The 13,366-nt window shown below is 43.0% G+C and overlaps 1 protein-coding gene and 1 long non-coding RNA gene across 5 annotated transcripts in view; both read right to left on the bottom strand.

Moving 5' to 3' along the window:
• Positions 1 to 2,934: 2,934 nt before the first annotated feature.
• Positions 2,935 to 4,719, bottom strand: LOC121847821. Of its 2 annotated transcripts, XR_006084686.1 has the most exons (5): positions 4,031 to 4,719; positions 3,874 to 3,939; positions 3,728 to 3,787; positions 3,555 to 3,656; positions 2,935 to 3,467 (listed from the first exon to the last, which is right to left on the bottom strand). It is a non-coding gene; the product is annotated as an uncharacterized LOC121847821 (long non-coding RNA). The 2 variants fall into 2 exon arrangements; XR_006084685.1 differs by having other exon boundaries at positions 3,874 to 4,719.
• A 1,532-nt stretch (positions 4,720 to 6,251) lies between these two features.
• LOC112261798 (latent-transforming growth factor beta-binding protein 2) overlaps positions 6,252 to 13,366 on the bottom strand; it is a 148,842-nt gene continuing 141,727 nt past the window's right edge. For 2 of the 3 annotated variants that reach the window (XM_024437411.2, XM_024437410.2), the window contains 9 exons: positions 13,060 to 13,194; positions 11,952 to 12,161; positions 11,709 to 11,795; positions 11,019 to 11,147; positions 10,770 to 10,910; positions 10,333 to 10,506; positions 9,895 to 10,194; positions 9,624 to 9,773; positions 6,252 to 8,342 (listed from right to left, as the gene is read on the bottom strand). In XM_024437411.2, the coding sequence (XP_024293179.2) occupies positions 8,155 to 8,342; positions 9,624 to 9,773; positions 9,895 to 10,194; positions 10,333 to 10,506; positions 10,770 to 10,910; positions 11,019 to 11,147; positions 11,709 to 11,795; positions 11,952 to 12,161; positions 13,060 to 13,194 (1,514 nt within the window). In that variant the 3' untranslated portion in view covers positions 6,252 to 8,154. The remainder of the gene's footprint in view (positions 8,343 to 9,623; positions 9,774 to 9,894; positions 10,195 to 10,332; positions 10,507 to 10,769; positions 10,911 to 11,018; positions 11,148 to 11,708; positions 11,796 to 11,951; positions 12,162 to 13,059; positions 13,195 to 13,366) is intronic. The other variant, XM_042330032.1, reaches the window with a different exon arrangement.

Genomic DNA, 13,366 nt, shown 5'->3' with positions numbered 1-13,366 from the left:
CACAATACCACATGTCTAAGTTTTGGGGGAGTGTGCAATTGGCATGCTGACTGCAGGAATATCCACCACAGCTGTTGCCAGATACCATAAACCATCTCCAACATCATTTTAAAGAATTTGGCAGTATGTCCAACCGGCCTAACAACTGCAGACATGTAACCACACCAGCCCAGGACCTCCACATCCGGCTTCGTCACCTGTGGGATCATCCGAGTCCAGTCAACCGGACAGTTGAAGAAACTGAGGAGTATTTCTGTCTGTAATAAAGCCCTTTTGTGAGGTCCTAGCTTCCAAGTGGGTGGGCCATAATCCATAGATTAGGGCCTAATGAATTGATTTCAATTGACTGATTTCATTATATGAACTGTAACTCAGTAAAATTGTTGCATTTATATTGTTCAATATAAATAATTTAATATCTAACAAAAACAATTAATATCTGTGACTATGCTCAAAATATTAATCTAGATGAACCTCTAGGTGATTACATGGCAGCAGCCTACAATATATCCTAGGTATAATATGGATTCCAAAAATATCCATTGCTTGTAACTATATAGAGAAAAATGACATTCAGTGCTCCTTTTCTGCATTCGAGAAGTAAGACAATGATGTCTGTTAACTTGTCACAAACACATGATCAAATGTATAAGAGTATTTATTCATAACCACACAACATAAGATCATTTTATTTTACTTTTATTTAACTTGGCAAGTCAGTTAAGAATAAATTCTTATTTACAATGATGGTCTAACCCGGACGACGCTGGGCCAATTGTGCGCCACCCGATGTGACTCCCAATCACGGCCGGTTGTGATACAGCCTTGAATCAAACCAGGGTCTGTAGTGACGCCTCTAGCACTGAGATACAGTGCCTTAGACCGCTGCGCCACTCTGGAGCCCCATACACTGCAACAAAAATAAAATGGGACACACCAAGAGCAATGAAAAAGGCCATTAATATTTACTATTAAAATGAACAAAAAGATATACAAACCAACAGGTAAAGAACGGTTGTTTTGAAAAGTTGTATTGAAAAGTATCAGATTCCTTTCATTGAGAAAGCACAATGCAGAACTGAAAATCATTGAAAGCACTATCTTGCCAAAGATTCATACAATACTGTGAACACTAAGATTGTTTATCTTGCAATTTTTGCTCAAAGAAAGAAATAGTCAATATTTGACATTATAAAAAGAGAAACAGGTTCATTCATATCATAAAACATTTAAATAGAATATTTGCATTCTCAAATGTATTTAGGCACTTAGCTCATTATTGCAACTCAGTCAAGAAAAAACAAAACATGTTAAGGCAGTTTAGTAGACATCATTAGCGGTCAATAAAATACCACTGATAAAAACAACAAAAATAACGATATATCACTATGTCAGTCAGAACTCTCCCTGACTGTTCACCTGACTAAAACTTCCAGGAGTCCATTCACTTCAGGCCAGCCATGGTCCTGGCAGGGTCATGGGCTAGCGGCCCTCTCATACCATAAGACAAGAGGTTTAAACAGGTCAAATCTGCATGGGTTAGAAAAGCTGAGAGGGAAACTGAAATGTAAGCTGAAGAGAACATACATTTTGAAATTGGTTTATGTTTTTTTGTGTGTAGATTTACTGTTGCCCCAATGTCACACTGTAGGCAATAACACTAACATGAACAGAACTTACACAGGTAACATTTTATTAAGCTCCAAGGCATATCAACAGTATGAATAACAAGGAGGCCATATGATTAACTCACCTGTAGAGGATGGTGAAGAATAGCATTGCCTGTCCTCCTCTGAGCAGCCAGTGGGAATAGTGTAGTTAGAGCCACAGGTCAGCACTCTAGCAGGGTGTCCTGCTATTGCCACATTTTGGAAGTATGCTTGAGGTCATTGCCTATTTGGAAGACCCATTTGTGACCAAGCTTTAGCTTCCTGACTGATGTCTTGAGATGTTGCTTCAATATATCCACAATTTCTCCTCGTGATGCCATCTATTTTGTGAAGTGCACCAGTCCCTCCTGCAGCAAAGCACCCCCACAACATGATGCTGCCACCCCCATGCTTCACGGTTGGGATGGTGTTATTCAGCTTGCAATCTTCCCCCTTTTTCCTCCAAACATGGTCATTATGGCCAAACAGTTCTATTTTTGTTTCATCAGACCAGAGGACATTTCTCCAAAAAGTACAATCTTTGTCCCCATGTGCAGTTACGAACCGTAGTCTGGCTTTTTTATGGTAGTTTTGGAGCAGTGGCTTCTTCCTTGCTGAGCGGCCTTTCAGGTTATGACGATATATGACTAGTTTTACTGTGGATATAGATACTTTTGTACCGGTTTCCTTCAGCATCTTCACAAGGTCCTTTACTGTCGTTCTGGGATTGATTTGCACTTTTCGCACCAAAGTCCATTCATCTCTAGGAGACAGAACGCGTCTCCTTCCTGAGTGGTATGACGGCTGCGTGGTCCCATGATGTTTATACTTGCGTACTATTGTTTGTACAGATGAGCGTGGTACCTTCAGGTGTTTGGAAATTGCTCCCAAGGATGAACCAGACTTGTGGAGGTCTACAAATTGTTTTTTGAGGTGTTGGCTGATTTCTTTTGATTTTCCCATGATGTCAAGAAAAGAGGCACTGAGTTTGACAGTGGGCCTTGAAATACATCCACATGTACACCTCCAATTGACTCAAATGATGTCAATTAGCCAAACAGAAGCTTCTAAAGCCATGGCATCATTTTCTGGAATTTTCCAAGCTGTTTAAAGGCACACTCAACTTAGTGTATGTAAACTTCTGACCTACTGGAATTGTGATAGTGAATTATAAGTGAAATAATCTGCCTGTAAACAATTGTTGGAAAAATTCTTGTCTCATGCACAAAGTAGATGTCCTAACCGACTTGCCAAAACTATAGTTTGTTAACAAGAAATTTGTGGAGTGGTTGAAAAACAAGTTTTAATGACTCCAACCTAAGTGTATGTAAACTTCCGACTTCAACTGTAAGTAGTCTTGTGCGAGCCGGAACAGCTCATTGGAGCAGGAGCCTACCTCCTGTTTCTGCAGCATGAGGCAGCTTGATGGCCTTACCCCCAATCAATCTCCTTGATGCTGTGGTGACACCAGGCAGAGACGCATCGGATCACATTTTTTGTCTTTTGGTATGAATCGAACTCCCAACCTTCCACTCCAAGGACAGATACTAACCACAAGGCCACTGAGTTGGTCTACATGACCGGGGGAATTATGGGGAGCATGTGTTTTTGTGGTAGGCCCACTGTATCTGTTAGCATGCTGCTGAAGAGCATGGCAGGGAAGTAGTGGTGGTAGTAAAGGATGCGGCCTGTGGTGTAGAAGGGTACGTGGTGTAGAAGGGTACGTGGTGTAGAAGGGTACGTAGTGCAGCAGGGTACGTAGTGCAGCAGTCAGCTCAGGAGCAGCAGTCCTCCACCTTCCATCAACACGCAACAACTCTGCACATACACATCAGCGTTAGAATGAGGTACTCAAAATAAGTTACTCATGACAGTGACAGGGATGTTCTAAATCCTCCTACCTACGTTTCTCTTGTCCAGCTGGACTCCTCTGCGGCAGGCCAGAGAGGCTGCTGCCACCATAACCACATACAGGCCCAGACTGACCAGGTTCAGCCACCAGATCACCTGCAGAGGAGTTCCAGATTTAGCTATATTATGGCAGGGTTAGCATACTCTGAGTGGAGAGAGGTACTTACAGGATTCCCTAACAGGTAGACACAGTATTCCGTCTCATTCACTCCTGAGAACCTCTATCCCTTTACAGAAACAGAACAAAGGCACAGTGATAAGTTAATATTTTTATGGGACTGTCAAACCACACTGAAGTATTCAACATGCTAACCTGGTAGTTGATTGGCCAGGGTTTAGTGTTAATTTCATTGTCTTTGGGCTTCAACCCACTGTTACCCTGTAACAATAGACATTTCGTGGTAATTAATCCAATAAGTATGTGGGAAAATGTGAAGTACAGTGAGATGCGTGTTCTTTTGTTCTCTCACCCTGATCATGATGATGTTGAACTCCAGCAAAATATAGAGGAAGTGGGGCTTTAGCAATTAAAGGCTAATGTTGGGCACTATCAATACACACAAAAACAAAACAAAAACACATTTCCAGTAATATTAGGCATTAAGCACACACACAACATCACATATCAATCAGTGGGAACACCATAAAAAATCTGAAAGGAAAGTAGGCTACATTTGGTTTTGATGTGATCCTCAATATTCCATTGAGAGTTTGGGGTCTCCTTCAGAATTGTTAATTACAACTGGAACAAGGTCCGTCACTTGGTTTTCTTTGAACCCTCCTAACTGTTCAAAGATAACTTAGGAAATAATCATTCTTATCAGTGGAATGCTTGTGACAGCCTGCTGCAACATAGCCAACAAACGCAGCCCGAAAAGTCCCCCTATTACATTGCACAGGGAATAGCTAACTAGTAAGAACTTGGCATAAATGACAATGAATGTATCACTTGTAATGTTATCCTTACACACTAGTTAGCATTGTAACAAGCTAGCTCGCAGAAACAGCTTTGTACAGCTCGCAGAAACAGCTTTGTACAGCTCGCAGAAACAGCTTTGTACAGCTCGCAGAAACAGCTTTGTACAGCTCGCAGAAACAGCGTTGTACAGCTCGTAGAAACAGCTTTGTACAGCTCGCAGAAACAGCTTTGTACAGCTCGCAGAAACAGCGTTGTACAGCTGTAGAAACAGCTTTGTACAGCTCGCAGAAACAACACAGAAACAGCTTTGTACAGCTCGTAGAAACAGCTTTGTACAGCTCGCAGAAACAGCTTTGTACAGCTCGCAGAAACAGCTTTGTACAGCTCGCAGAAACAGCTTTGTACAGCTCGCAGAAACAGCTTTGTACAGCTCGCAGAAACAGCTTTGTACAGCTCGCAGAAACAGCTTTGTACAGCTCGCAGAAACAGCGTTGTACAGCTCGCAGAAACAGCTTTGTACAGCTCGCAGAAACAACAGCTCGCAGAAACAGCTTTGTACAGCTCGCAGAAACAGCTTTGTACAGCTCGCAGAAACAGCTTTGTACAGCTCGCAGAAACAGCTTTGTACAGCTCGCAGAAACAGCTTTGTACAGCTCGCAGAAACAGCGTTGTACAGCTCGCAGAAACAGCGTTGTACAGCTCGCAGAAACAGCGTTGTACAGCTCGCAGAAACAGCGTTGTACAGCTCGCAGAAACAGCTTTGTACAGCTCGCAGAAACAGCTTTGTACCTATTTTTTACACCTTTATTTAACTAGGCAAGCCATTTAAGAACAACCTGTGCGCCACCCTATGGGACTCCCAATCACAGCCGGTTGTGATACAACCTGGAATCGAACTAGGGTGTCTGTAGTGACGCCTCAAGCACTGAGATGCAGTGCCTTAGACCGCGCCACTCGGGAGCCCAAATCTAATCAGTTCTTCTCATTCTTGTTTTCACGTGATATTCAGTGTATGCAATGCATTAAAAGCAGGACTTCACAGCCTATGTGATTGTTGGCAAAAAAATCGGCTTTGGAAACAAGCATTTCTCAAAATAAAACTCCTATCCTTGCATGCACTCCTCTCTGCGTTTGCGTTACACGGTGCACAGATGTCAAAATTACCCGATGTGTTTCAGAAAATATCTGCAAAAAGTGCGCACCACGCACGCGCGCAATGTAGTCTCTTCTCAACGCTCCAAATTTAGCAGCACAGCGCGTGGTTTCTGGGATATGTATGCTTTTCCATCCTTCACGAAAGAAATAGGATCCACCGATATCGACACAATTTCCCAGTATCCAACTGAAATTCAGTACTAGACTCATAACCGTGGGAAAATCCTTCCAAACGCTGTGGTTGAGCGGTCCGTGCTATCCGGAGTCATTGGGACCTTATATCCCATTGAAGTTGACATTTAAATTGGTTAGGGGTAGGTTATGGTTCTAGTTAAGGTAGGGGTAGCAGTTAAGGTTAGGGTTTAGGGTAGGGACGTCCCAAGGATCTGTTTTGCACTGTCCTTGTTTGAGCTGTACTAGAAGGCCACTGGGTGGCGTCAGAGCACAATAAATCACAGACTCACACTGTCAACGGATGCTCACAACACATAACATTCTCCATTTGACCTGAAAGTACAGTATATTTGCATGATAAACATACGGTTTAGAAATATTATTGTAATGAAGTATATTATTGTATAATGTGTGTAGCATATTCCACAGATAAGGGAGAGAAATTTAGATATTTTCAAATTTTATTTTGATGACTGATAGTAACTATAGTTTAGAGGTAAACAAAAGGAATGAACATGATATTTTCTTAAGTAATATTGAATACATGTTCACAATTTGTATAACATCAATGTAAGACTTGTGGAGGCATGAATCATACAGTATAGATAAGAGTACAGACCGTAAACATCTCTTTGAATACAGGCCAAGGGCATCAGCCATTGAAAGAAGGCATCCTCCAAATATGTATAAGATAGGTTCTGGAAAGATCTCTCTGAATGGAAAGTTTGAGAACATGACCAATCAGCAATCATGTGTTTCTAGTGACTTGAATGCGAAGGACAATGTTTATTTTTAATTGGAAATGCTGAATGTGTCACTAGAATGACATGCTGATCCCAGTAAGATTATTTGAAAGGCAAAAAAGGCTTAGTTTTAATGGCACAACAGATAATGGTTGCATTTTAAAAGGCATGTCTTGTTTTGTACTTGTAGGATCAATGGCACCACATTGTGTTGAAAACAGTGCTGCCATTCCCCTAAAATTACATTTCAATGTCTGCTCCACAGGGCAGGATACATACACTTTATCTGGTACAGTGTAAACCACTTTTCTCATACATAAAGATATGTTTAAAAACATTTTAACAGAAATATATATAAATCTACATATTGCTAAGCTGTAATGCTGGAATTTTTTTTTCAAACAAAAATATTGGTTGCACTATATGCATTATTAGAATGTAACAAAAAATTAATACATAGTACTAGATCTGTACAAAATATCCCAAACCTTTTCAACAAAGCCTTTACTCACATTCAGAGATGCATCAATGGGAATGTTCTTACATGGGATCTGAAGTCAATTGTGAATGTGTGGTTGAATGTAAGGAAAATTTGCCTCGGGATATTGTACGTGTCTTTTACTCTGACTAGTGGGAAAGTGCTAGTGGACCCTATACAAACATATTACATATCTATCATAGACCATCATATACATTTACAGCCTTTCCAAGCCCATACTCAATGCCCTTTTTTTCTTCAGTATACTTTTGTGCTGGTGACAGATTGAAGCAACATTGTAACAGCCTGTGAAGATGAGCTGGACCTTGTTTGATCCCAGTTCTTGCTCTTGAGACTGACTACCTTGCCACCATTGGAACCTTTTAGCTTGGAGGATGAGGACTAAGGACTGTTATGCAAGTCCAAGTGGTTTTTCAAGACCCAGAGAAACACAGAAGACCAGTGGAAGTAGTGGTTGGTTCTTTTTCTAGGCCTCGCTGACCACAAAAGCATCCCAAATACAAGTAAAAGGTGGTTTCAAAGTGACTCCCTGTATAGCAATGTGATTATTATGTTACAATATGAATGACATGTGGCATGCAATCAGCTTCCTCCAGGTTTAGTTATCCAACTTCAAAAACGATTCACACTGTTTCCTCTCATCATTAGTAAAGTCTATTGGTCTGACAAATAAGACAATATAAATCATATGTGCCCTCTGAAATGGTTTTCATTGTAAATTTGCAGAGTCTTGTCATGTAAATGAAATAAATAATTAACCCAAAATATAAATGGAGGAGAAAAACTATGCATAAAATATGTATGTATGCATAGCAAACTGTCTGGGGTCACTGAATAAAATCCCTTTAAGGCAAAATGCAAATGTTAAGAAATAGGATATCCCATGGAATACACTCACTGCATAGCTTCTGGTCCCTTGTGGAAATGTGAATGAGTATGTTTGTGTGGTAGAAAGAAAATATGATGAGAGAATTGTATGTGTGTCGGTGTGTGTGTTTAGGGGATAAGCGTGGACGTTTCAGAGTTCTTGGAGGTTTAGTGCCAGGCCCTGTGAGAGGGTGGGGATGAGGGGGGTGGAGGGAGGAGAGTAGAACCTCCCAACAGCTACACTCTCAGTTTCCAGCCACTCTCTCTGAGGCCAGACAATGGGACCTCTGGGATACATTCATGGGGCTTGGCGGAGGCCTGGAAGCCGGGCAGGCAGGTGCACTTGTACGACCCCTCAGTGTTGGTACAGGCCCCGTTCTTACACAGCGCCACTTTATCACTGATGTCCTCACACTCGTTTATGTCTGCAGGAAAAGGAGACAGGCAGTGTTAAGAGAGTAGACCAATTTCACTGCATCTGTTCCCTCCACATGTCCTGTGTCAACAGTCCAGCGGAGTGGCCTGGTCAGTGTGGGTGGTAGGATGGGACCATAGTCACGTACAGCAGTTCTCTGGCGACAGAGGGGCCTAGAGGGATGCCCGACTCTCAGTACTTATGAAAACTACATTCATACGTATCACTTAAGCACTTTTGTTCTCTCTTCCCACATTAACAATATCCCTGTTCACTCATTTCACCTCTCTGTCACACACCCATCTCTTTCTGCCCCCCTTCTCTGTATACGTGTTATGCAATTTTATCTGAAAGGCAGCAGCACATCTTTACAGTAATCATTTACACAGATCAAGCATGGCGTCGTATTGCGTGTTTGGGTTTGATGAAGACATGAACTCTTCTCTGGCCATACATACAGTACATCTGACAAGTCAGATGTTTTTGCTTACACTAAAATGCTATTACATTGTTGGCCTTCAAGTGGTTTCTATTTCCTAATCTGGCATGGGAGGTTTGGTGTCATTTCTCTGCAGTCAAACTCAAACCTCCTCTCTCTGTTGACCTAATTTCTGTGTGGGAAATGTTGGTGGTATTTATAATATGACACTTGGAAAGGAGAGCTTCGTTCCCACAAGTGTTTTCACAAATTAGAACCACAGAGTGGGAATCCACTCCATTCTCCCTGTGTTGGCCTCGGGGCTGATGATTCTCTATGGGGATAGAGTCCTGGTCCATTCAGTAATCTCAGCACATCATTATGAGAGGGGTTTCACTTTCAAATTAAACAAACACGACACATTTAAAATGTGTAATATCCATGTATTACACGATGTGGCTGCGATTCAAGGCCTCTCGGCTTGTTGGCGGGGTGTGTCTATATATTCAGTCAGGAGAGTAAAGAACAATCCACTCGGAGTACTTTGATCAGTTTCCCATTAAAAATAACCAAAGCAAGATTGTAAATGTGAGCCTTTCATTGGGCTGCGTGATATTGAATGGTGAGTTACCTCATCAAGAGAGACCTGTCTCCAAAAGGCATAAACCTCGGGGAGGCTTCTTCATTCTAAAGCAGGGTTTGATCTTAGCCCCACAACATACATCATTTTCAAAAGTGGGAAAATGGAACAGATCATTGAATACTTTGTTTCTAGGAATTCCAAAAAGCAATGATATATTTACTTGAAACACAGAGGAGAATCTGAGACTGAATGTGGTTGGTTCATTATGAGACACTGGGAGAAGAACGTACCGATGCAGGCCATTTTGGTGAGGTCAAGCTCGTATCCATCAAAGCAGTCACAGGTGTAACCTTCCCTCACGCGCACACACCGGCCATTCTCACAGCCGTTCAGGATACCACACTCTTCTGCTCGCAGGCCTTCAAAGCCATCATAGTGGTCTGATTGCAAACAGAATATGAAATAATTAGGAGGCCCTACAGAGGTAGAATTTCACCATGCATTAGCAATAATATGAATAAATGTGTCTTTAAAGAATATATATATTTCTAATGAGGTTACCATTGTTAGAGTCTACAGGGTGAGGCTGGAACTCTCTTGGCCGGTGGATGGGGACGCGTAGTGACGGTTCTCTGTCTCTCACTCGTGAGCCATAGTCGTTGGTATTCCCCTGGGTGTCCTCTGGGTTGTAGTAGGTACCCCCAGGCCCAGAGATGGGCACTCCTTCATAGTTGTCCCAGTAGGGGGGGACATAGGGCCCTTCAGGACCCTCGACACCAGGGCCGTACTCATTGCCTGGCCGCTCTCGCAGACTGTCAGAGCCCCTTCTCCTAGGCAGGTTACAAAGTAATGCGTAGTCATCTGATCCAACACACACACACACACACACACACACATCAGTGTTGCATTTAGACCGTTACAAACCATCACAGGTCACACAAATGATTTCAGCTACATAATAACTATGAATGACAACTACATCTGCCATTTGTTATTTACCAGAGTCCCTACTGGGGCAGAAGGCACATTGTTCACTCCAGGCCACTCCATAGAGACAGCAGCACTCTGTGTAGGTGGTCCTCCATCCGATGAGAGGCTGGATACACACATACAATTCTATCATGTCCCGCCAGCAGATGTCCAGATGGATGTCCTCATCAGGCTCATCAATCTCTGTGGGGCAGGCGATGGAGGAGAGATGAGAGAGGGAAGGAAGGAAGAAGGGAAGAGAGTGATTTACAAAAGAGGAAAGGATGGAGTTGGAGGAGGTTTTACAAACTTTATGTTGTCAATGTTGAACAGATGAATCAATAATCTGGCTGGTAACCATTTCATCTGGATAAACTGAGATGGAGGATGTAGTTTATCTGTAAAAGTGTGCTGCTGCTGCTGTGTGAGTGTGTGTGTGAGAGAGAGAGTGTGTGTCTGAATCGCACCCTCGGTGGTGTTGACGCTGATGCAGTGGCGGCAGGTGGTGTCCAGGACCAGAGAAGGACTGCAGAAGCAGTTGAAAGAGCCAGGGGTATTCACACACACCCCACAGACACACGCCTTCTCTGTCAGGCACTCGTCATAATCTGGAACACACACACATAAACACACGTCAACAACTGGGTCTAAAAGTTGAGATAAGGAGCAGGTTTGGTGGAACAGGGAAAAGCAGAGTGACAGCGAGGGGCCCTTACCCAAACACTCCAGCCGGATGTTGTCGTAGTAGAAGCCTGTACGGCAGAAGCAGGAGTACGAGGAGAAGATGTTAGAACAACGGCCATTCTTACAGATATCTGGCCCAAACATCTTACACTCATCCACATCTGGTGAGAGAGAGAGGAGAGACGGACAAACACAGAGAGAGAGAACAAGAGGGGTGAAGAATCAATACCTGTTCAAATAAAGTCACATACTACTATACACAACATCACCTTTTCTTTCCTATTTCACCTCTAGAATCTGCCTCTGTGTAGGCCAAGGTGAATGTCTATAGAGTCTATAGAATGTTTACTTTATGCATGTGCTGTAACAAGCTACACCACTGAAATCCTAACCACTACTGTAAAATGAGCATGGCACCTTGCTCGTGACAGCCTTCTCTATAAGAACATGCTGTGGGTGCAACACTTGTGCTTAATTAGCTGGGTATGCAGGTATCCCGTCACGGTGTAAAGGGCTAGCTTAAAAGAGAACCATAAATGAGGTGGGAAATTATGCCGGATGTTTTTAACAGCTGCCATGGGTGGAAATAAAAGGGGGGCTGAAACTGCCATTTTCTTTGTGTTGATACAAAGTTATGGGAGAAGGAAAAACGGTGAAACCTCAGGTATACCGACTGTAAACAGAAGCCAGTGGCTTGAGGAGGCAACATGGGAGTAAAGTACCTTTGAAACTCTGCTGTTCCAGGCTGTGGGAGGAAACAGCTTGGGGCAGAAGACCACTACCATGTGGACACAACTGGTTATACTCCTCTGAAGAAACAAACAAGAATGAATGGACAAACATAATGTAACACTGCATCATACATAGTGTATTGAGAAGGAGTAAGCATACAGTATGTGAAAAGTTGTATCTGAATCTGTCTTGGGAGTGTCACTCAGTCCCAAATCATACTGTCGTAAGCCTACCTCTCCCTGGGACAGGGCAGGGGTGGATCTCACAGTCGTCCCCCCAACCGGACCCCACCGTGCAGCAGCACTCCTGCTTGGTGGTGTTGCGAGACAGCACGTTGTCACAGAAGTTAGCATCGTTCAGGTTGTAGTAACACTCCTTCCTCTGCTCCTCCGTGGGTGAGGCTGGCTTAGGAGGATGAGGAGGAGCATCTTCATCTGTAGCTGCTGTGGGACAATCAGACCACTCATGAAGAGAAATAGATGCAGAGAGGAATAATTGGAGGGGATTTGCAGAATACATTGTGACTAGTTGAATTACTAGAGTAAAGACTACATCTATTACCACTAGATATCATATTTATTGCCATCATGATATCAGTGAGAATCAGTCAGTCTAATTAGCCCCACATCTAACAGTATTAATGAGTGCCACTATTTCCCCTGGTCAAGAGAACCATGTCTTACAGTAGGGCAGGCAGGCAGTAGGCTGGAGTACCTTCAGCTGCTCATTTATCCACAGACATGCTCTCAGGCATTCACAGTTAAGCAGTGGGCATGGCCAAATGGAAACACTGGCATGGGAATCAACACACCATTCATTCTGACATGATTGATTAGCACACGTCAAAAGCCAAATGTGGTCAAAGTACACAAGGCATACTTGGGGTTTAATACTGAATGAGAACAAAAACATCCCCGTCGAGAGCATGCTGCTTATTAATGTAAATATGTCCCGTCTGTGTATTCATGCCCATGTCAAGCTAAAGACAAGCCAATGTCACAGACAAGGTAAGCTTGACCTTTATTTCAGTAATCTGTTTACAGTGAACACTGTTAGTGTTTCTGAGAGAGATCTTTCCATGGCAGTTTTGCCAATAGCTATACCTTATCCTTGTATGTCTTCGGGGGAATTTGACTGGGGAAGATTTGACCATGAGGGAGAATTTGGAGTGAGTTGTTCTCTGAGCACAGCAAATCAATTCTGTAAAGGATAGCTGGAATAGTTTTTCTGCAATTTGTTCTTTCCTGCAATTTATTCCCCAGATGTGAAGACAGTGAAAATTCAATCCCCCAGCGATAGGACGAACCCTTAAGTCCCATAAGTCCCTGTGTGTGCTGTTACCCTGCGGGCGGCACTGGCTGGTGATGGGATCAAATTCCTCATTGTCGCTGGGGCAGATGCACAGGAAGCTGCCGTCCACGTTCTCACACAGGGCCTCTCCACACAGCGCTGTGCTCATCTCACACTCGTTCACGTCTCCACGGAATGGGAGAGAGGGGTTAAAGTCACACTGAGGTTCACACACGAATACAAAGCATGTACACACAGACACAAGTGTGCGTACAAACACACACACACGTTCACACACACACATACCACCATGTACAATGAATACAGTACGTACTGCACATTGGTACTGTATACAGTA

Source organism: Oncorhynchus tshawytscha, linkage group LG11 (genome assembly GCF_018296145.1).
Source record: "Oncorhynchus tshawytscha isolate Ot180627B linkage group LG11, Otsh_v2.0, whole genome shotgun sequence".
NCBI classification, from domain to species: Eukaryota; Metazoa; Chordata; class Actinopteri; order Salmoniformes; family Salmonidae; genus Oncorhynchus; species Oncorhynchus tshawytscha.
Note: the sequence above shows the minus strand (reverse complement) of the source record. Positions and strands in the feature narration are given on the sequence as shown.